A 24,585-nucleotide genomic window follows, 5' to 3' on the forward strand; every position below is an offset into this window, starting at 1 on the left:
TGTTTTGGGTTAAAGGTAGTTTTAGATGGATTCAAGCAGTATCTACACTTTCGAAATATTTTCTACGTGACGATAACGTGAAGAGATTTTGTTTACCTGTGACCATCGTTTTATAATCTTCCTCATTGTGACATTCTAAAAGTGCAATAAAGCTATATTTGTCAACATCATTGTGATAATATGATTTTATTTACTATTATTTATTTGAATATTTATTTCTTGCCAAAGGAAACAATTAAAAATACTTTTTAAAAAATAACGTTCTCAGGAGTAATGATGACAATGTAAGTCGTATAGTATTTATGATAGGGTATTATTAATGGAGAATGGGACAGTTCAAATCCTGTTCGCATGTTTGCGCGTGCCTATTCGAATGGATTTGCCTTCAGTGATGACGTCAATGCGTCATTGGTTACTGGGTAGAATATAGCATTTGTATCAATCATTTTACTACTATTTTTCAATTTGATTTTTTTTTTTTTATTTATTTAAATTTTTTTGTACTTTTTTTGACAACATCTTCGGTTCGACTGGTACAAAAAAATAGAATAATTATTTAAAATTATCAAAGTTGTAAGCGACCTATTCATGAACGTAGTAGTCCTTACTGTACCAGACTCAAATTATTCTGTTAATTGCAATGTATATGTGTAATTTCTTTCTCTCTGCTCCTCGCCGCATATTTGTCAATAAAACTATCATTGCAGCTTTGTTAATCCGTAGTTACTTTTATTTTCTAAACCACCCACGTGACGTGACACACCAATAACCATTCAAATGCATTAATAATTTAGTTTTGTAAACGCGGTCTGTCAAATATGTGACGGCCCAGCACAAAACCAGTCACAGCAAAATCGACTATATGGGGCAAAACTGTTATAAGAATTTCCATTTTTTAAAGAAGTTATGAAATTATTAGAAGCCAATTGATATCAATCGTTCAGAGATATTTGGAATATGTTGACTGCTTTCTGTTCTGGCCTCTAGTAGTTATTTGTGCTATCAGACACGAGAAAACAATATAATATTAAAGGCTGGGAAATACTATTTGATATTTGATTGGCACCAAACCGGAAATACTATCAGATATTGTTTGGTTTTTTTTTTGTTATGGACTTATGAAATAGTCTCAGTCAACTATTATTACTAGGATTGTTGCCACTATTGCTCTTAAATTTTAAAAAATCAGATTCATGAATCAGCGACTAGTGACTAAATCAAGTAGTACAAACAATTTAGGGCACTGACCTCATTCGGTTTTTAAAATCAAGGGGGAAGCTTGAAAGTCTGGAGGTAGACCATCAATTACTTTCCATATCTAATTTCTATCTCGGTACCCACAAATAAAGTTGCTGTTATTGATATCCCTAGTATCCCCCACCCTCCCTCACCCCCTGCCAGCTCCCTTCCTCCCTCTTGCGTTTCGAAGAAGAGGGGTTGAATTGACATGATCTGTAAAGTTTTGCTGTATATTGATACAGTAGTTGATCCAGGTGTGCCTAAAGGACCGGTTCCCCTCTAAATAACAGAATAAAAGATTTACATTTTATTGTTTCTGTGAAACTTTTAAATTTGAAATGAAAATGTAATGAACGGGGTTTAACGTCCTACTGTTCTGCTCCGACTGGACCAATGAAGACAGACATACGTCATACAGTATGCTATGGACGCACCTTTATCAGGACAGCGGCACTACGACCTACTCTTATATCGAATTCCAAATGCCAGGGATTCATTTACGTGTACGCTAATGTGTATACGGGACCTCTACTTTTTGTCCCATCCGAACGACTATACGCTATCCCTTGCCAGCCCCCCCCCCATCCTGCACCGCTGACAAGGGCGAGTCACGCCAGAAAATGCCAAGATCGAGAGGGGTACCTCCAGGAAAGCGAGCAAACGTCTTACTCACCGATCTACCGTCGCCCCGTGAAAATTTGAACTGTTGGTTGCGGTATATAATCGGATGGTAGCTGATGAAACTGAATGTTATATTCGGGTCCATATATAGGTCACAAATCTTCACTGACACCCCGATTTTTCTCACTTTTCTCGGAGGTGCCCCCACCCCCTAACCAATTATTCTGTGTCCGGTTGATTCCGAAGCCAATGAATAACAGTTATATTATGTTTACTAGCATGTCACATCAAATTTGTGATTCATAAAATCACAAAACTGCTATCCTCAACATTGGTACAATACATTGCCCGATGATGCTAAGCTTCGTGTGTGGAAGAGAGTGTACAGCACAACAATATCTTTAGTTGGTTGATCTTTAGTTGTCGACAATTCGCATATTTTAGTTGGAATTGTAAGAGAAGCAAAGGTTTGACATTTACTACTGCATTCTGAATACGGACACGGTCAACCTAATAATACTGTCAAGAGAATCGCACCACACAAAAACCAAAAGCAACCAGTAAGAGAATCTCATGGAAAAGCCACGCCACAAAAATACTATCAATTCAAGTGAATTCAACCACGAAAAAAGATGTCCAGATAGGATAATTCAAAACCATAGCTTACCTGACAAAGTTACAAACGCCAATTACGAACGTATAAACATGAATAACCAACAATAATTGTTTAATCTCATTAATACAACATACAGCTATCGATGTAATATCTTTTATTATTTCAAAAGAATGGCGATGTAGATAATCATTGATGTAATAAAACCACGAAGGGTGGGCGCTGACATTTAAAGACAACCATAATTTTATAAAGAAATGAAAGTTCAAATGGCTGGAACGAGTGAGCTCATTTTCCATTACGATCAATAGTGATAGGACAATCGACATCTGGGCATCATCATCGAGACTTATTCAATTGCCTAAAAAGTTTGTGGCGCGCTTTTTATGATAAATGACACCCAAACTATCAGTAGGTGTAGCAATCACGGAGTTCAATAAATAATAGTAATAATACGTCATCAGACGACATTCATCTCTAGAGTAGTGAACGGCTTGACATGAACAATCCAATACACATGACGTTACGCAATCCATCATGCTTCTTACTCTAAAGGCCGTTAATCCAACTGGTGCTGCTATGTCTGAATACAATAGTTCCATATAATTTGATGATAGATCTGAAATAATTTAAAGTGAAATCTTAGATAAATTTTATTTCGGTTGTAATTACCTAGACAAAACCCTTTTTTTTATCTAATGATTAATGAAGTGAAATGAAATGGAATAGGATTACGGGCATATGCCATACGGTGTGCTATGGGGGGAAATTGTACCCGGACAGCGGCGCTACGGCCTTGCCTTATATCGAATTCCAACTACCATGGGTTCTTTTACGTGCACACCAATGTGTACAAGGGGCCTCAATTTTTAGTCCTATCCGATCGACTATAAAAGTTGTCCCTTGTCAGGCCCTTTGTCCCGCACCACTGATATAAGAGAACCGTGACAGAAAATGCCAATGGACTTTCTTCCTCAACACCGGGATCAAAGAAGGGAACTACATGTTAGTGAGACAACGTCTTAGTCACTGAGCCACCGTGGGTCCCTAATAAATAGTGACAATCCTTTCCTGTTGTAGGAATGGTCTAACTGATGCGCTTTTAATTATAGGGCCTGTCATTGAGTTAACTGGTGTGCTTTCGGTTCCCAGCTTGTACGTTACAAGGAGCAGGGTCGCTTGTCCAACCTCGTGGGTTTTCTCCGGATAGCCCGGTTTCTTCCCACTGATAAAGACCCTTCGCGTAAATGGAAGTAATCAAAGAAAATTGAACCATTACTCCCGAAATGACATAGTTTGTGTCGAGTGGACGTAAACCCTATTTTCTGATGAAACATTCTAAAGGGATGGGAATTGCCGCTTTAGATTTTAGAATTTGGGGCCCGGAAATTTAATCGAAACAGGGCTACATGTATTTTGTTGGGCTTTTGTCCTTTTTTCTTTGATAATATAAGTTTGCAAAGTCAATAGTTCCCATACTACTAGCAGTATTTCGTTTTATTATACCTAATCCCACTTAACACTGCTATAAAGGAAGCAAATTTCTGTTCCACGTTATGACTGGTCAATAGTTCAATTAACAACCAATAGCTAACTGCGTAACAATATCATTACGATTTAAAGAGAGCTCCAAATTGGACCAAATATGTTAAATAACGTCACGTCATGACTCGCGATTTTATTATGCCCAATTAACCTGTGCATAGCAGCATATTGCGGAAAAACTAATTGCGTGACAAACGAGGTTATCAAAACAAATAAAATGTAAAAAATACAGCTTGAAGACGAACAATAATTTAACCTTTTTTAATACCTTAAATCACCGTCCAAAGTTTTAGGGAAGACCCTAGATTAAACGAAAGGATATCATGTTGCTGTACTTGGGATAGATTTGATTGAAGGGGAAGAATAAACACACTCCCTCAAAAGCTCAAGTTTCAGAAGCCAATCCAGCAATGGCCAGAGAGGGATTTATCGGACCATTGCTTCAGGAATATGATAGATCCTGGCTTATTGTACTTTTAAGAAAGACCAACCTCATATTTACCTTTTGTTCGATGGCAAAGTGCTTCATAGTTTATCCAGCAGCCTGTAGTTGCCATGTTTATGTCTGTTGGATTGGCGTCACGATATTTCAAGCGAATACACAGTTCAATATCCGGTCTATCAGGTTCAAACTCGTCCCAAGAACCAGGAATTTCTACCCACTCCTCGCCAGATTCCCACCACCAACTGCTAGTAGAGATGTTACGCTTCAGACCAATCCACACATTAGCTACTGGGACACCTTTACTACAAACATAAATTGTTAATGATTACGAATCCTGGGTATACGAGATGCAAATCCGAGGTTTCCTTACGGAAAGTTAAAGTCAAGCTGTCTTTCCTGAAGCGATACGCAAACTAGCAATATCAGATAAATTACTAGTAAAAAAATCAGTTTCTTATCCCGCCCCTATTCAATGAAGCGTCGGCTTTATCTTAGTACCTGAACTATAGTAATTTGTTATTATCATTGTTTAAGATGCCGGGGAACCAGCAAGTATTTTCGAAAGAAAAGATATCATACTTATAAATGAGATCGTTTGCAAGTTTTTGTTGTTGTTGAGTCTTTAGTTCTGCTAATCCTTGATATCCCATCTCTATACATCTGGTATTAGCACTGGATTGATTTAATTTGGTTGCTAGGTAAAACATCTCATCTTGACAACATAATATGTCTACAAAAATAAATTATATAATATATTTATTTATCATAGACCTAACCGTCAACCCCTACACAGCATCATTTACCCTTAGATAGCCCTGTGAGTTCAGTGAAATCGGATTCGATGGGGCAATGGACATGTACTATGGGTTACGGTACGAACGACTTCTTTCTTGGCCACAGAAGTGGGGGTAGGTGGTTGACTCGCACTACCGTATAACGTGTAGAATTAGGCAAAATGACTTACGGTAACACCACGATTCTGTGTGACACAATCCTAGTCATTCTTTAAACACTATTCCGTGTTTTACGGCTAAATATATGATTATAGCATTATCCTGTGGTGACTTCACGTTGTGTTTTCACATAATACAAGGAACTCTGGAAAACCATGTTATTATAAATACACATCGCTAATACAAATGCACAGCAGCTATATGGATTGCCACACGGTGTCCACCTTACTATGTATCTCCCAGTCTCTAGCCCGATGTCGTCATTGCCATTATACCAATTTTAATATGTTGGCGCACCCAGCACTGCTTAACTACCTATGCTACACTAGCAATGGCTACGGGCAGTGTTTTGGAGCATAGCGTTATTACTCAGGACAATCTTAAGAACATCTGCAGTTCCAGAGTGAAGGTGCTGGGGCTTTTCCCTGAAAGTTGGTCGACTTACAAAGCTGATTTGATGAAGTTGTCCCAAGGATTGTCCGAATGCTGACGCGACGAACAATAACATCGGAGTGGAATAAGTGGTATTTGTATTTTGACCCACTTTCATTAAAACTTTTATTTCGCTGTCATTTTTTTAATAGCAAATTCTGTTTAGTTTCTTAAACGTCTTAAGGTTTCACAAATGACACGCGACCTAAATGATTCATCACAATCCTAATCCTAATTATTGAAAAGCAAAATTTACAGTGACTGGCCATTGAATAAATCCACATTGCATTTTACAAGACAACTGTAGAAAATATTCCGTAAATGTTTTGAAGAACAATCCTGATAAAAAACATCGTCTCACTTCCGAGACACTTTCAAAATTTGATAGTGCAGATATAAAGAACAAATCTGTATAGGATTATGAGGGATCCATTAAAGCAGCTTCAAAAGAAACAAATGAAAGCCATTCGTAAAATCTGATCCGTTATTTGCCTGACGTTCCAGGTGGAGTTAAAGGGCAATTATGAACAAATATTCTGCATGTGTAATCGGTTCGCATCGCCATTAAGTACAGCTGTATGCCATACGTATAGCAGTGCCGATGGAAAGGGGGAACTGGGGATGGTAGTCTGTGTCTTTATAGTTTTGAAATGAAATGAAATGGGGTTTAACGTCCTACTGTTTTGCTCCGAACTGGGCCAATGAAGACGGGCATATGCCATACAGTGTGCTATGAGTGAAATTTTGCCCGGACAGCGGCACTACGGCCTACTCTTATATCGAATTCCAACTGTCAAGGGATCTTTTACGTGCACGCCAATGTGTACACGGGACCTCGGGTTTTTCGTCTAATCCGAATGACCAGACAGCTGTCCTTGTCAGGCCCTCCGTCCTGCATCACTGACAAGGGGAAACCACGCCGGAAAATCTGGATGAACTTTCTCGGACAATGCAGGGATCGAACACCCGACCTCCAGGCTAGCGAGCCAGCGCCTTACCAACTTACCCAAGTTTTGACTTCCTTTTATTTCTATTTATTGACCACTTATGACATAAAAAATCATTAAAAAAAATTATTCTCATCGCATTAAAATTTCCATCTTCCGCTTCCCGGTGGTACACCAGACATTACATGCGTGAACAGTTTTAGGAGAATTATCTTAAAGTACAGAGGTTTCGTCACGAAGTTTTTACTCAATGAGTCCCATACCCAGCCTTGTTTCAAAAGCCGGTTACTGCGAAATAAAAGAAATTATGTCGTTATTACCGTGGATTGTAACATTTTTTAAATGCCAAAATGTCAACAAAATTAATGGATCTACAATCTGTTTTGATATAAATGTTTGCCAGTAAATTAAGACTTTTAATGTAACAGAACAAAATACAAATTCAAACTACCTTATTCAAGGAATCATTGATATAAATTATTTTTGACCTGTGTAAATAGTCAGTTTGCCATGCTTTAAGTAATATTTACATGCGTTAAAGAAACGATATTAACATATGCAATACCAAGTTAAGACTAATATGTAATGATTGCCGCCCCGTATATATACGGATAAAACTAATTAAAAAAGCATTTACCTTTTAATAAGCAGCAGGATGAACAGCATAGCCCTACAATAATATATAATATTTTCATATTCTCTTCACAATAACGATGTAGATGATGAATATCACACGAGTTTAAAATATGTCCACCGATACTGGTGAAGATTGCATTTGATATAGGTCGAAGTTCTTTGTGGTTTAGCGGAGGCGATATTGATCTACATTTCTTTAAGTATTTTAATTGTTGTTAATGCCTTCGTTATATTTGTTTAATTAATGGTCCATTAAAAGCTTTGAAACATTGACTTTTGTTAAACGTATAATTGATAATGTGGAAAACTGCACCTAGATTATCTTATGGTTATGTTTTTGATTGACACTCACAAATGGACCAGTTTTAAAGCCGTCTGTTGTTTTCGAATTTATCAACTTTCCATTTCAAAACAGTGTGAAATATCGATATGCGGGTTTGTTTGTACATAACTTTCCACAAATGAGCAGTAAATGTATCGAACATTTAGAAACAACACCACAAATAATTGTCAAGCGCTATAAAGGGGCATCGAGTATACAGTTAAAGGGGATCAGTATGAAGTCCTGCTTTCCCCCTACTGAAAAATAGCGGGACCAGAAGCGCACGTAACAGATCGTGTTGGTAAACGGACATTCCATGTTCTAGCAGCCCAAAGTCCGTTATTATTTCAAGGACCGGTTCTTGTAAAATAATTTTATAGAAAGTGCCATTTTTAAATATCTTTATGGTTTCAATCTGAAATTTCAGAAGGAGTGTGTGTCTACGCTGCCCCGTGTTCGACACTGACCATAAAATACAACTTCCGTTGCAATGAAGGGCAGAATTTTGACCTTGTTTCATGTCTTATAATATTAAAAATTTGTGGAATGTCAAAAGGATTATGCAACTAAACACACTAAACAACCAGCTTTACTAACACACTAACGTGACAGTAATATAGAACAAAATACAGGATTATGTCGTGAATTCCGCTCCATATGATACACGTTAGTTCTCTAGAATCATATAGCAGTATAGTTCTATACTAACGAATCTATAGGTTAATTCTCTTTTCCATATGATTTTGTACAGTACAATTTTGAATTCTGTATGTAAGAAACACGCTACATTCATCGAAGTAAGGATATTATACATTTTACAAGATAAGAGTTGTGAGTGCCGCTCCATATATTAATTAAATTTGCTGTTTATTAAAAATGCTTTATGTAAGATTTAGATAAAAGCTGGTCGCCCTAGCTATAATAGTTGAAAAATATATAATGAAAAATAAAACTGAAAATTTCTGAGGTAAGATACAATACGTGTTAGCGAAGATTAACTATTATCGTAGCACCATTACTTGACAAACGAGACTAAGTCTCGATTATCCAGTTTTTCGTTAACTTTTTAAATCTCGCGGGGATTATAATCCGATAGTCTAGAGAGTTGATTATGGGCTTGTCATTAATAAATGGCAAAATAACATTTGAAGCCAAAATAAAGACCCACATTAGTCAGATGTAGCGCTTACATAATGCGCCTTTAAGCAGCAAGATAAACAACACGGTGATGTGTAAATAATCGCTTCAAAATGAAGAATAGTCTTCAGTGGTTAATGAATATGCCCACCTTCCTTTTGAGTTTAGTTTACTCGATATTGGTGAAAAATACCATTGTTAAACGGCAAAGTTCTTTTTATTATGCTGACTAAATATTGGTGAAAAATACATTTGTTAAACGGCGAAGTGTTGTTAATAAATTCATTATATTGGTTTAATTAATAGTCCATTAAAAGCACTGGGACATCGACTTTTATGACACATATCACTAATTATGGACTTTCTCGTGGGTATTTTGATGACTGACAGCCATGGAAGAAATATAATGAAACTGGGTTTAACGTCCTACTTTTCTGCACCAACCGGGATAATGAAGACGGGCATACACCATCATGTTGACTGCCAACGTGTTCACCGGACCTCTTTTTGTTGGTGCAGCCTCACCACTGACAAGGATAAACAATGCTAGAAATCAATATGGATTATCTCGGTACGTTTAAAATTCTGGTAAAATCAACATGGATTATCGCATTACGTTTATTAACTAGCCACATGTCGCTAACATTTTGGACGTACAGATTTTGTGTTAAATTAGCTTTTTCAACTTTAAGAATTCTAATATGTCCAGAGTCGGGTATTTGTTTCAAGCATTTTTCGATTATAAATAAATATACTACACAAGTTCCTGTTAAAACGACTCCCAGTTCCCTTCATTTTTTTTAGTTAATCTGTGTTTACTAATTACCCCCCCCCCCCCAAAAAAAAACCCCAAAAAACAAAAAAAACCCAGGTGTGTCCAGAAAGAAGAACTAAGTGTTCATGGACAGAAATTCCATTACACTATGTATATACATTTATATTGCATTACTATATACGTTGCGGCCCATTTGTGTCAATTTCCGGGTCCCAAATATTAGCGATTTAGCTCCTGTAAGACTACCAAATTAATGACTGTCACGTTTTTCGCGGCGTAAATGTCTGGACTTTGTAAAATACAATCTTTATGATTGACTTATATTTGGAGACAATTAACAGTGTTTGTGGTGGGTCAATATCTAATTAGGATAAAGATTAATTACACTGTTTGGTACTAATCTGTAGTTACCCCGTGTTTGTATGTATGTAACTAAGATAAGTTGTTACTATAAACATATTAGAGTATATAAGCTATTAACTACTGTGTTTAAATCATTATTATTATAACTTGTCTACTGACTACATCAGTTATAGCAAGCTTTATTTATTTATTTATTACTGTATACACAAGTTGAACGTTATCCTTCAATATGGTAAGTTAATTTTCTTCTGTTGATATTTTTTACTGTTTTAGAAACACGACTACAGATTTCTATAAAGTAATAAAAAAAATTGGGTTTAATGTAAATTGGCATAAAGTATTGCTGCTGCCTTTTACGTGCAAGCCGATGTGTATACTAGACCTCAGTCTTTTTTCCATCAGGGCGTAGGTACTTCCCAGGTGACGGGGTGGGCGGAAGGGGGGGGGGGGGCTGTCCTTGTCTGCTAACACAGGGAGCACACGCAAAACTTCTTGGTTAGTGAGTCAGCGTATTACTCACTGAGCCAGCGCGACCCCCGGAACTTAAAATAAAAAATGCCTTTATACGTTTTTTAAGTTATAGTAATGCATGTAGCTCTAAATGAATGTTTCACGAGCCTTTTTGATTTTTAAGAGATTCTGATTCTAGTTGTCACATGTTGAATATGTTCCTCATTTATCCATGAGTAATTCGTATTGGCCATCAACATGGAAATGAATTTCAAATATTTTGCCCATTTCGTACATTTCCGGACAATGTCTCAATTATTTATATCGTTTGTTTTTCAGCGTGAGTGTATCTCTGTTCATATCGGCCAGGCTGGTGTCCAGATGGGCAATGCCTGTTGGGAGTTGTACTGTTTGGAACATGGTATCCAGCCTGATGGTCAGATGCCTTCAGATAAAACTATTGGAGGTGGAGACGATTCCTTCAACACATTCTTTAGTGAGACGGGAGCCGGTAAACATGTACCAAGAGCTGTGTTTGTTGACTTGGAACCAACGGTTGTAGATGAAGTAAGAACTGGTACCTATCGTCAACTCTTCCATCCTGAACAACTCATCACTGGTAAAGAAGATGCTGCTAATAACTATGCTCGAGGTCACTACACCGTGGGTAAAGAAATCATTGATTTGGTTCTCGACAGAATCAGGAAATTGGCTGATCAATGTACTGGTCTTCAGGGATTCCTCATCTTCCACAGTTTTGGTGGTGGAACCGGTTCTGGTTTCTCATCTCTTCTCATGGAAAGATTGAGTGTCGACTATGGCAAGAAATCCAAGTTAGAATTCGCCATTTATCCAGCACCACAAATTTCAACTGCTGTGGTTGAACCCTACAACTCTATCCTGACAACTCACACCACTTTGGAACATTCTGACTGTGCTTTTATGGTTGATAATGAAGCTATTTATGACATCTGTCGTCGTAACTTGGATATTGAACGTCCAACTTACACCAACTTGAATCGTTTAATTGGTCAGATTGTCAGCTCCATCACCGCCTCTCTACGATTTGATGGAGCCCTTAATGTTGATCTTACTGAGTTCCAGACCAACTTGGTTCCCTACCCACGTATCCATTTCCCTCTTGCTACCTATGCTCCAGTCATCTCTGCTGAAAAGGCCTACCATGAACAACTAACTGTCGCTGAAATCACTAACGCCTGCTTTGAACCTGCCAACCAGATGGTAAAATGCGATCCTCGTCATGGCAAGTACATGTCTTGCTGTATGTTGTACCGAGGAGATGTTGTTCCCAAGGATGTCAATGCTGCCATCGCCACCATCAAGACCAAGAGAACCATCCAATTTGTTGACTGGTGTCCAACTGGTTTTAAAGTCGGTATCAACTACCAACCACCAACTGTTGTACCAGGAGGTGATTTAGCCAAGGTACAGAGAGCTGTTTGTATGTTGAGTAACACTACTGCTATTGCTGAAGCTTGGGCTCGTCTAGATCATAAATTTGATCTGATGTACGCGAAGAGAGCTTTCGTCCACTGGTATGTTGGTGAAGGTATGGAAGAAGGTGAATTCTCTGAAGCTAGAGAAGATTTGGCTGCTCTAGAGAAAGATTATGAAGAAGTTGGTGTTGATTCTGTTGAAGGTGAAGGAGAGGAGGAAGGCGGAGAAGAATATTAAATACAAATATTTCCGTGTAATAAATATAATATATGAAAATTGTATTTAGTTTTGTATTTTAATGATTTCAATGATTACGAGATAATTTTAGTAACACCTGATTCTCGAAATTATGTAAAGTCCCCCTGTATTCATCTTCGGATTTATTAACAAGGTCGGTCAGTACCATCATGTGCGGCAACGAATCTAGACGTTTGACACATTTTATACAACGATATTATTCAAAGATATAATGCAATATCATACAGGGCCGTAACTAGCTCAGAGCAACGAGGGGACGGGAAGTGTTCTCGGGGTGCTGTAATATTGACGGACAATGCATATCTATTTTTTTTATGGTCGAAAATTTTTTCACGGGGGGGGGGGGGGGGCTACGGGCCTGCAAAGATAGCATACAAAAGCGGCCTCCCAAGAAGTTCATGTATCAAAACATGTATGACCGCACTATATGAAACAGAAATCGAGCATGACACCATTGCAGCCATCTTGAAATCATACTCAATTGTCAAAAAAGAAAAAAAGAAAAACAGAAACAAGTGTCGATGTCGATCTTACGTGAATTGGTGGAGCATTGGGCGTCGCACCCAAGAAGAACAACGCGTAATATTTTGAGCTTATGTAAGAACAGGAAACGATGAATCTCGCAAAATGGGCTTGTAGAATAGGGGGGGGGGGGGGATGGCCGAATGGTTAGCACGTGTCCGCTGTGTCATAAGGTCTGTCACTTAGTCAACTGGCGTTGTTTCAAATCCCCGGTTGTACGTGACAATTATATTCATCGGGATATGCAAACTGTACAGTAATCAATTTTAGCTATTATTTATCCCACCCCATCGTCCTTATCATGATATTCATCCATCCATCATTATAATTAGGTGTAGTTTGTAATATCTGATATCAGTCCGCTTTTTGGATCTAAAATATTGCTTGGGATGATTAAATTGATGTAATTGCACAGTCGTTTACAAATTAATGATATGTGGCTAAGATTAAACTAAAATATACCCTACTTTGTACATACATATTAAGGTTGTGTCCAATAAAACGTCTGTACTTATTAAGGTTGTGTCCAGCTATATGTCTGCTGAGATTGGGATAATGAACTCCAAATAAATCGAAACAAATTAAATAATGAATTATTTTCATTATGATAGAGCAACTATTATACAAAGTACATAATTTTAAATAGTTGATCTTAAAGTAACATCCCATAAAATTCATCTCTCATAATAATATATAATTTAAAATAGTTCATCATATCAAAGCGACATCCGATAAAATACATCCCTCATATATAATTTGATACAGTTCATCAGATTAAAGCGACATCCAATAAAATATAATTTGATACAGTTCATCATATTAAAGCGATATCCCATGAAATACAACTCGCATGTATAATTTGAAATAGTTCATCAGCTTAAAGGGACCTTCCATATGATCTAACTCAAATATATATTAATTACATAATTTTAAATTGTCATCAGTGACTTTCATTTTAATATATAAATTGAAATAGTTCATAAGTTTAAAGTGACATTCCATATTATATAACTCTCATATATACTAATTGCATAATCTAAAAACAGGGTGGAAACATTTCACCAGTAAATTTCACTATCTCGGTACAGACGTATGTCGCTAGTTCAAATACAAGTCTTTTGCATGGCTAGAATCGAAGAAGAGGGGGTGACTTGAGATCTGCCAATTTTTGGTATATATTCATTATCTGGGAAGATAGCAGAGAAAAGAGGTTAATATGGCTCAGTTTCGAGGTAGTTTATATTTTAACATAAATATCACCGATAAAATCAGTGGGTGTTGTCGAGATAGAGTATAATAAATAATACGTCATCAGACGACATTCACCTCCGGAGTAGTGAATAGCTTGACATGAACAATCCAATATACATGACGTCACACAATCCATCATGCTTCTTACTCTAAAGGCGGTTGATCCTGCTGGTGCTGCTGTGTCTGAATACAATAGTTCCATATTATTAAACGATACCTCTGAAATTTATGTAGTGGAAAAATCTTCGTTAATTAAAATCTGTCCATGTGCCTCTTTTTATATGAATTGCGGTTTAACGTCCTACTGCAGTGCTCCGACTTGGCTAATGACGACGGGCATACGCTATACAGTGTGCTGTGGGGGAAATATTGCTTGGACAACGGCGCTATGGCCTACTCTTACATCCAATTCCAACTGCCAAGGGATCTTTTACGTACACGGGACCTCAGTTTATCGTCCCATCCGAAAACCCCGATGAACTTTCTCGGCCACACCGGGATCTAATCCGCGACTTCCAGGCTAGCGAGCCCGCGTCTTACTCACTTAGCCACCGTGGCTCTCGCCTCTTTTTAATCTCATTGAATCCAAACCAGTGTAATTATCTAACGTCAATAGTTTTATTTTCTTAAGTAAATGTTAATTAATTCATTCATGGACATGTTAGCATGGATTAATCAGAGATTTCAAAATTAGATATGTGCGATCAGCATCTTCGACTTAAACTTCTAATAAAATAGAATATGTTATCTATTTGAACTTCTGAAAAAATATAAATTAGTAACGTCTATTTCAGACATTTAATAGTAATTTTGAAAGATTACAGCTTATTAGAAATGTTCATCAACAATGTATGCAAACATATACAATTCGATTTGGAAGCTGTGTCGCCCCGGTGAGCTTCGAAAAATCTGTTTCTCGTAAGAACGATAAATAACTGGATATTCAGATGACGGGACGGGACAGTAATATTTACTGGATGATTTAGTCTAGTACGTATTAGATTTACTTCCCGTAGCATTATTGACTATTAGCAACAGTTTGATATGTTGATACTTAGTTAGAAGCTGCAATGCGACTAGAATCGAAATCCCCTGGAATCAAAATGAGAACGGCCATGTTCGAGTGCCACACCCAGGAACATAGGCAATTGGGGACTTGAATAATCTTAGTTTACAATGGATATGTATATCTTAGCAAAAAACAAACACCAAGTTTACCTTTCGTCCGTTGACAAAGTGCGTGGAATGTGAAGAAACATTCTCTATTCCCCCACGGGACGTTCGGTGTATCAGAGACTCTGTAATACAGACGAGCACATTGCTCAATGACAATGTCATTAGGTTCATTATCGCGCCAAACATCAGGATTATTTATCCACTGTTCACCAGATCCCCACCACCAACTGCCAGTAGAGATGATATACGTCAGACCAATCCATACGTCAGCCGAGACACCTTTACTACAAATAGGATTTATTAATAATTACAAATGGTTTACAATTTAGGTGCATGAGAAAGTCCATATTCGGTTTTACGCTGAGGGAAGACAACCTCTAAGACAAAAGCTCCCAGGAGGGGTAACGGCAATAATAAAAGAGGATTAAAAAAAGGGAGACAAAGTAGGTGTTTACCAATATTACATGTTATATTTACGACTCAGTCTGCTACATTGATTATGGAGACCAAACAGAAGCATTTAGGCCTACTGCTTGTTCAGTACTGCTTTGGAAATGAAATGAAATGAAATGGGGTTTAACGTCCTACTGTTCTGCTCCTATACTGGGCTAATGAAGACGGGCATACGCCATACAGTGTGCTATGAGGGAAATTTTGCCCGGGCAGCGGCATTATCGCCTACTCTTATATCGAATTCCAACTGCCAAGGGATCTTTTACGTGCATTCCAATGTATACACGGGACCTCGGTTTTTCGTCTCATCCGAAGGACTAGACAGCTGTCCTTGTCAGGCCCTCCGGTACTGCTTTGGACTACTGATGACTTGTGCTATCATCCTGTAAGCATCCCAGCCACACCGACATACTGACATCAGGTTTTCAAGTGCCGTTGTCTTCAATTTAAAAAACAGAAAAGAAATAGCATAAACATACTTATAGTTGTAAACGATATCGTTTGCAAGTTTTTGTTGTTGTTGAGTTTTTAATTCTGCTAATCCTTGATATCCCATCTCTATACATCTGGTATTAGCATTGGATTGATTAAATTTGGTTGCTAGGTAAAACATCTCAACCTGACAACCACACATTCCTAAGGAAAGAGAGACAATAAATATTAATTTTACTAATGTCTAATAAATGAAGCATAACTTTCGCCACTATTCCTATATGGGGGGCGAATGGTTATCGCGTGCGCGTTGTACCATAAAGTCTGTCATTAAGTCAACCGGCATGGTTGTGATTCCACGGTTGTACATTACAAGGAGTCTGTCATTGAGTCGACTGGCGTGGTTTCGAAGCCCCAGTTGTACGTGACAAGGAGTGAGGTCGCATGTTTTTCTCCGGGTCCTCCGGTTTCCTCCCACTGCTAAAGACCCCTACGCGAATTATTGAAATAAAATTGAACCATGTGTTAGTCCCGAAATAAGATAGTTTGTGTCGAGTGGACGTTAAACCGCATCTCTCTTTCTCTCTCCCCCCCCCCTCTCTCTCTCTGATTGAAGAAGATCGTTTTTGACATCAAACATGTTGTCTTAATTATTTCCAACTAACCAAATTATCGCAAAACAGTAGAATAATAGATGGGAATAATCGAATACCCGGTCACAGGGACAGTATTTTCTGAAAACGTAAATTGAACTCATTTGAATGTTGACTCTTAATTACGAATAACGAAATCTATAACGGAAATTTATTATGTCACACTCGCTGGAACATCTTATTTCAGTATCGGGATGAAAATTATACTACTGTTAGTAATAGGCCTATCGTGAATATAAACCGTGTCTTTGGTTCCTACTTATGGAAGCGTATATGACGCGATAAGGCGAAAAATACTGCTTTATCGTGTTTTTATCGTGTCATTTTGTACATCACGCGTTAATAACGATACATCAACATTTTAATTATTCAAAGTATGTCAATTTATCTATTCACTACTTTTTCTTCACAAAATTGACTTATTTTATATCAATATATTGTAATATTTTTAAAATGTTGACATCAGTAGTTGTCTTTCCAGTTTCGAAATTGTGGATTTTTACTCCAATGTAAACTACCAAATTTTGAAAGCTGAATGCTGGCCGCTCCAAATTCAGAGGGAGTCGCGATGGCTCAGCCAATAAGACATTGACCAGCTAACCTGGGGGTCTCGTGTTCGATAGCGGTGTTCGTTGAGACAGTTCATCGTGATTTACCGGCGTCATCCCCACTCACCCCACCACCCTTGCCAGTAGTGCAAGACAGGGGGTATAGTCGTTCGGTTGGGACATAAAACCGAGGTCCTGTGTACACATTGGCGTGCGCGTAAAATATCCCACGGCAGTTGAAATTCGATATAAGAGCAGACCATATCGCCGCTGTCCGGGTAAAATTTTCCTCATAGTAAACATGCATGGCGTATGATCGTCTTCATTAGCCCAATCGAATCAATAGGATGTTCAGCCATTTCATTTCCAAATTTCGCAACATTCAGGATCCATCGGAGATCATATAGTCAAGACAAGAAATCTTTTGCTGTTGTTTATAACAAACTAGCAGGATACCCGGCTTCGCTCGGGGGTCATAACTCCGAAACCGGAAGTGGTAGACTAACGCCACCTGGCCTATGTTACTCCCCGGTCCGAGCTACCTCTATACCCCAAATTTCAGACTCGGGGCAGGATACCCGGCTTCGCTCGGGGGTCATAACTCCGAAACCGGAAGTGGTAGACTAACGCCACCTGGCCTATGTTACTCCCTGGTCCGAGCTACCCCTATACCCCAAATTTCAGACTCGGGGCAGACCGGCTTCGCTCGAGGGTCATAACTCCGAAACCGGAGTGGTAGACTAACGCCACCTGGCCTATGTTACTCCCCGATCCGAGCTACCCCTATACCCCAAATTTCAGATTTGGGGCAGACATAGTGTAGCCGCCAACCCCGAACAGACAGACAGACAGACAAACGACAGCAAATATATATATATATAATATAATATATATATAGATTAAACGTCCAATACAAGTTCTTGTATATAAAAAGTGACCTCCTTTTAATTCAATTGAATCCAATATCTAGATTGGGTACATTTTAAAGTAGATTAAACCGTTAGAAATATATATTGTCCGAAAAATGATCTCAGATTCATGTAGATATGAGAAATATCAATTTACGGGGGAATTAAATTGAGAGTGGTATGACTCTTACTCGACCTAAGCTTCAAATTCCCATTTTAAAGTAGATTAAGGCGTTAAAAATAGATATAGTCGATTATCGGCTTTAAAACGTTTTATCACGATTATTTGATTAAGAGGAATCAAATGATCTCAAATTCTTGTAAATATCAAAAATATCGATTGACGGGGAAGTTAATGAGGGCGGCATGACGGTTACACAGCTTATTTTTCAAATTCCCAATCTCTCCACAATTTTTAATCCATAATATGAAACAATAATTACTGCACGGCCTAAGCTCCAAGTTCCCATTTTCTCCACAATTTATAATCCACGATTTGAAATAACTGTTACTTTACAAGCTAGGATCCTGAGGGGAGCGGGGGGGGGGGGGGGTTGGATGGCCAAATGGTAAGCATGAGCGCTCTGTATCATAAAGCTTGTTATTGAGTCAACTGGCGTGGTTTCGAACCCCCTATTATTGAAATAAAATTAAACCATATGTTAGTCCCGAAATGCCCTAGTTTGTGTCGAGTGGACGTTAAACCCCATTTCTCTCTCTCTCTCTCTCTCTCTCTCTCTCTCTGGATCCTGTAGCTTAGGCCCTGTTGATGGCGACCACAATTCTCGTATTGCTTTGCACATGTAGTCGTATGGCCAATGTGTTGGGATGACGAGACTAAACTCAATTCCAGAAGCAAGGGTAGCATGACTGTATGAAATAGAAAAAATCTTTAAAATCTTACCGTTTATTAAGAAACCAGCTAAACACATGTAAGACAGTCCCGGAATAATTTGTAACATTTCCATGATCTCAAAGAAGCTTCTTTGTAATTTTTAAGTCAGAACTCTAACTGATATTCTCCCCGTGTTTTTATTTCAAATGGTTCGATATGCTTGCATAAAAATCTCTGCATTAGAAACTCGAATTCCGTCGTTCAAATGGTGATCCTTTAGTTTAAACAGATCCTTAAAGGGGTATCTCAGATTGCCGATTTCGTTTCTTGTATCTCATGCATTTAATTTTTAAATAGTTTCAACAATGGACAACAACAAGTACAGTTTCCTTTATTAATTTTATCTAGATGTTATTAAGTATCAACAGCAACAGCATACCTGGGTAGGGTTGTGCAGTACTCTTATTGAACAGCCGTTACAGTTTCCGCTTTAATGTTTTATACTATCTGGAATTTAATGAGTGTCAACAACATTGGTAGGGTTGTACAGTGTTGAAACTATTTAAATTATTTCAAAATCTGAAACGGATAATATTCCCCTTTAACTAACTAAGCAAACCAAAGGCGCAATTGGTAAAACGATTTTTATGAAGTCTTCTTATTGATAACTTCGGCATGACATACAATTGATAATTTCATTGATTATCCGTGAAGTCTTCTGATATATATAAGTGATATATCTAAGCACTGTTCCCGTTCCATTATCCATTTTGTATTCATACTGGGGTTTCTGTCGTCGGTAACAAATTGTTAATTAAATAAAACATTTTGATATCTATGGTTTTTATTGGTACAAAACGATAATAGAGTGATGTCATATAATGTCTGACTTGGATCCCGGTGTTGGCTGAGAATGTCCCCCCCCCCCCCGCCCCCTTGTCATTGGTGAGTGTGGATGGTCTGACAAGACACGACATATAGTCATTCGGATCGGACAAAAACAAAGGTCCCGTGTACAATGGGCGTGCACGTAAAGGGACTCTGGACAGATGGAATTCTAGATACGTGTAGGCCATAGTGCCGCTGTCCTGGCAAAAATTCCCTCATGGTATGCTATATAGTGTATGCCCGTCTTCGGTAGCCCATTCGGTGCAGAACAGTGGGACGTTAAACCCCATTTTATTTTATTTGCCAATTTAGGAAGATTGGATAAGAAAATACAACCCTAAGAGTAAGTATATTCATAGCATTAATGAATACAATCATTATTACTATATTACTTACTAATCTTCTACCATTAATCCACATAGAGATTAATTACAGTGTTTGGGATAATCTGTTCTTGACCAGGATACTAATCTATAGTTGACCCGTGTTTGTATGTATGTAACTAAGATTAGTTGTAACTATAAACATATTAGAGTATATAAACTATTAACTACTGTGTTTAAATCATTATTATTATAACTTGTCTACTGACTACATCAGTTATAGCAAGCTTTATTTATTTATATTTTACTGTATACACAAGTTGAACCCCATCCTTCAAAATGGTAAGTTAGTTTTCTATTACTTTTTGTTGATACTTTCTACTGTTTGATATTTTCTAATGTTTTCTATTGATGTTTTCTACTATTTTCTGTTGATATTTTCAACTGTTTTCCTTTTGGTATTTCCTTCTGTTTTCTTTTGATATTTTCTGCTAGTGATTTATATAAAGTAAGAAATGAAATGGGGTTGGCATAAAGTATGCTATTGGCATAAAGTATGGCGGCATAAAGTACGCTACGCTGAACAGTTTGCCCTTGGGCAGCGCGTAATCGAATTCCAACTGTCTGGGGTTTTGTTTGCATGCATGCTAACGTGTACACGGGACGTCTGTCCGGGCGTTCTTCCTTCCCAGACTCTCCGCCCTGCACCATGGACAATGGGGTGGATGGCCGAATGGTTAGCACGTGCGTGCTGTATCGTAAAGCCTGTCATTGAGTCAACTGGCGTGGTTTCGAATCTCCGGTTTCCTCCCACTGCTAAAGACCCCTACGCGCAAGCGAATTATTGAAATAAAATCAAACCATATGTTAGTCCCGAAATGACCTAGTTTGTGTCGAGTGGACGTTAAACCCCATCTCCCTCTCTCTCTCGCTCTCAGTCTCTCTCTCTCTCTCTCTCTCTTAAAGAGGTTCTATATAAATTTCAAATATTTAGCCCATTTCTAACATTTCTCGACAATGTCTCAGTTATCGTTATCTTTTGTTTTTCAGCGTGAATGTATCTCTGTTCATATCGGCCAGGCTGGTGTCCAGATGGGTAATGCCTGTTGGGAGTTGTACTGTTTGGAACATGGTATCCAGCCTGATGGTCAGATGCCATCAGATAAAACTATTGGAGGTGGAGACGATTCTTTCAACACATTCTTCAGTGAGACGGGAGCTGGTAAACATGTACCAAGAGCTGTGTTTGTTGACTTGGAACCAACGGTTGTAGATGAAGTAAGAACTGGTACCTATCGTCAACTCTTCCATCCTGAACAACTCATCACTGGTAAAGAAGATGCTGCCAATAACTATGCTCGAGGTCACTACACCGTGGGTAAAGAAATCATTGATTTGGTTCTCGACAGAATCAGGAAATTGGCTGATCAATGTACTGGTCTTCAGGGATTTCTCATCTTCCACAGTTTTGGTGGTGGAACCGGTTCCGGTTTCTCATCTCTTCTCATGGAAAGATTGAGTGTCGACTATGGCAAGAAATCTAAGTTGGAGTTCGCCATTTATCCAGCACCACAAATTTCCACTGCTGTGGTTGAACCCTACAACTCTATCCTGACAACTCACACCACTTTGGAACATTCTGACTGTGCTTTTATGGTTGATAATGAAGCTATTTATGACATCTGTCGCCGTAACTTGGATATTGAACGTCCTACCTACACCAACTTGAATCGTTTAATTGGTCAGATCGTCAGCTCCATCACCGCCTCTCTACGATTTGATGGTGCCCTTAATGTTGATCTTACTGAGTTCCAGACCAACTTGGTTCCCTACCCACGTATCCATTTCCCTCTTGCTACCTATGCTCCAGTTATCTCTGCTGAGAAGGCCTACCATGAACAACTCACCGTGGCTGAAATCACCAACGCCTGTTTCGAACCTGCCAACCAGATGGTAAAATGCGATCCTCGTCATGGCAAGTACATGTCTTGTTGTATGTTGTACCGAGGAGATGTTGTTCCTAAAGATGTCAATGCTGCCATCGCCACCATCAAGACCAAGAGAACCATCCAATTTGTTGACTGGTGTCCAACTGGTTTTAAAGTCGGTATCAACTACCAACCACCAACTGTTGTACCAGGAGGGGATTTAGCCAAGGTACAGAGAGCTGTTTGTATGTTGAGTAACACTACTGCTATTGCCGAAGCTTGGGCTCGTCTAGATCATAAATTTGATCTGATGTACGCTAAGAGAGCTTTCGTCCACTGGTATGTTGGTGAAGGTATGGAAGAAGGTGAATTCTCTGAAGCTAGAGAGGATTTGGCTGCTCTAGAGAAAGATTATGAAGAAGTTGGTGTTGACTCTGTTGAAGGCGAAGGAGAGGAAGAAGGAGGTGAAGAATATTAAATACAAATAGTTTAGTTTAATAAAATGGACGAAACTTGTATCTGATTTTGTATTATTTCTATTTATAAACGTGGGACACGGCAGTTGCCAGGTCATCAAGATGTCCAGTCGTACAAAGACAGCTGGTTGAAAGTATCCAAATTTCATTGCGTGTGCCCCCACTCCCACCCTCCAATCTGCACACACCTATCTCCGTCATTCCTGTGTGAACATGTCGTCACCTGGTTGAAAGTATCTAAATTCCATTGCGTGTTTAAGGTCCTACTGTTCTGCTCCGACTCTGGGCTAATGAAGACGGGCATACGCCATACAGTGTGCTGTGAGGGAAATTTTGCCAGGACAGCGGCGCTACAGCCTACTCTTACATCAAATTCCAACTGCCAAGGGACCTTGCTTTTTCGTGCCATCCGAACGACTAAACATCTGTCCTTGTCAGGCCCTCCGTCCTGCACCACTGACAAGGGGGAGCCACGCCGGAAAATTCCGATGAACTTTCTGGACCGACACCGGAAGCGAACCAGCGAACTCAAGACTAGCGAGCCAGTGTCTTACTTACTTAGCCACCGTGGCTCCCCACCTTAGTCTGCACTAAATAGTCAATATGCGTTCCTATTCGGTCACACTGGGGAGTCTTAGAAGATGCATACGATAGAGCAGATAATCAACTGACCACCAATACATCATAGCTAGATGTGTAGTTCTTATCAGATTTATATTAAAAGTAAAAATAGTACCTATCTAATATGTTAGAATTATATTAAGAACACAAATATTATCAATCTTATATGTTAGATTTATATTGAGAACACATAAAGTAACAATCTTATATGTCAGATATATATTAAGTACACATCTAGCATCAATCTTATTATATATCAGATTTATATTGAATACATATTATCAATCTTATATGTTACACGTATAGTACCAATCTTATATGTCAGATATATATTAAGTACACGAATGGTATCATATGTCAGATATATATTAAGTACATAAATTGTATCATGTCAGATTTATATTGAGAACACATATTATAGTATCAATCTTATATGTCAGATTTTTATTAAGTACACAAATAGTGTCAATCTTATATGTCAGATTTATATTAAGTATACAAATAGTATCAATCTTATATGTTTGATTTTTAAGTAAGCAGCCAGTATCTATCGTATATGTTTGATTTATATGAAGAACATAGATAGAATCAATCGTATATTTTAGCTTTATATTAAGAATACAAACAGCTACCAAAAATAACACCAATCAATTTGAATGCCCCCAAAAGTTAAACTGACTGACTAAAAAATGATCGTGGACTGTTCATTTAAAGTTTTAGCATATATGACACCCATTAAAATCAGTGGGTGTGGTCGAGATACAGTATAATAAATAATACGTCATCAGACGACATTCATTTCCAGAGTAGTGAATGGCGTGACACGAACAATCCAATATACATGACGTCACACAATCCATCATACTTCTTACTCTAAAGCTGGTTGATCAGGCGAGCAATTTTGAATAAATTCTTAAGTCTGAGAATGCTTTTTGATTGTCTGCGATATCACCTCGGTGGAAGCGGACGTTAAATACAGCTATTTCACACAAAGCTTTTTGACTTAGAGCAGACCATTTGATGGCTTACAGCCATGACCGTGTCAGTGACATGGCCCTGTTTTGTCTTTAATCTTATTACTGATCCCCCAAGTTCGAAAATATATAATTTAAGATGTGTCTAAGAATGAAAGTATGTGAAAACTGTTTTTGAACGGAACTCTGCTATAAATCATGAGAATTCTGGGTCTAGTTGTTCTCGCCATCCAAAACCAAAAAAGTCAAGGGAAAGAGTGACACATCCTGGACTACTGCTGGCAATTACAAAAATCCAATTTTGATACCTGTTGTCACTGTAATGTGATTTTAATCTGGCATTTAAGGGCATCTTGTTAAACATTAGTCCCGACAACAACAAAGGGACACATATTATTTTCCA

The 24,585-nt window shown here is 38.3% G+C and overlaps 1 protein-coding gene and 1 pseudogene across 1 annotated transcript; both read left to right on the top strand.

Annotated features, from left to right (window-relative positions):
- The first annotated feature begins 10,828 nt into the window (after nucleotides 1–10,828).
- LOC130013981 (tubulin alpha-2/alpha-4 chain-like) lies at nucleotides 10,829–11,724 on the top strand (annotated as a pseudogene).
- Nucleotides 11,725–21,200: 9,476 nt separating this feature from the next.
- Nucleotides 21,201–22,589, top strand: LOC126830401 (tubulin alpha-2/alpha-4 chain-like). The gene is made up of 2 exons (XM_056102889.1): nucleotides 21,201–21,652; nucleotides 22,124–22,589. The coding sequence occupies exons 1-2, from the start codon at nucleotides 21,201–21,203 to the stop codon at nucleotides 22,587–22,589; spliced, it is 918 nt and encodes a 305-aa protein (XP_055958864.1).
- Nucleotides 22,590–24,585: the final 1,996 nt, after the last annotated feature.

This window comes from Patella vulgata, chromosome 8 (assembly GCF_932274485.2).
Source record: "Patella vulgata chromosome 8, xgPatVulg1.2, whole genome shotgun sequence".
NCBI classification, from domain to species: domain Eukaryota; kingdom Metazoa; phylum Mollusca; class Gastropoda; family Patellidae; genus Patella; species Patella vulgata.

Bases quoted from the DNA above. Each gene is read 5' to 3' on its own strand.
- LOC126830401 (XM_056102889.1), top strand. From the start codon at position 21,201: ATGTCTCAGTTATCGTTATCTTTTGTTTTTCAGCGTGAATGTATCTCT. The intron at 21,653-22,123 runs TGGTGGTGGAAC...CTGTTTCGAACC, and splicing joins TTTCTCATCTTCCACAGTTT to TGCCAACCAGATGGTAAAAT.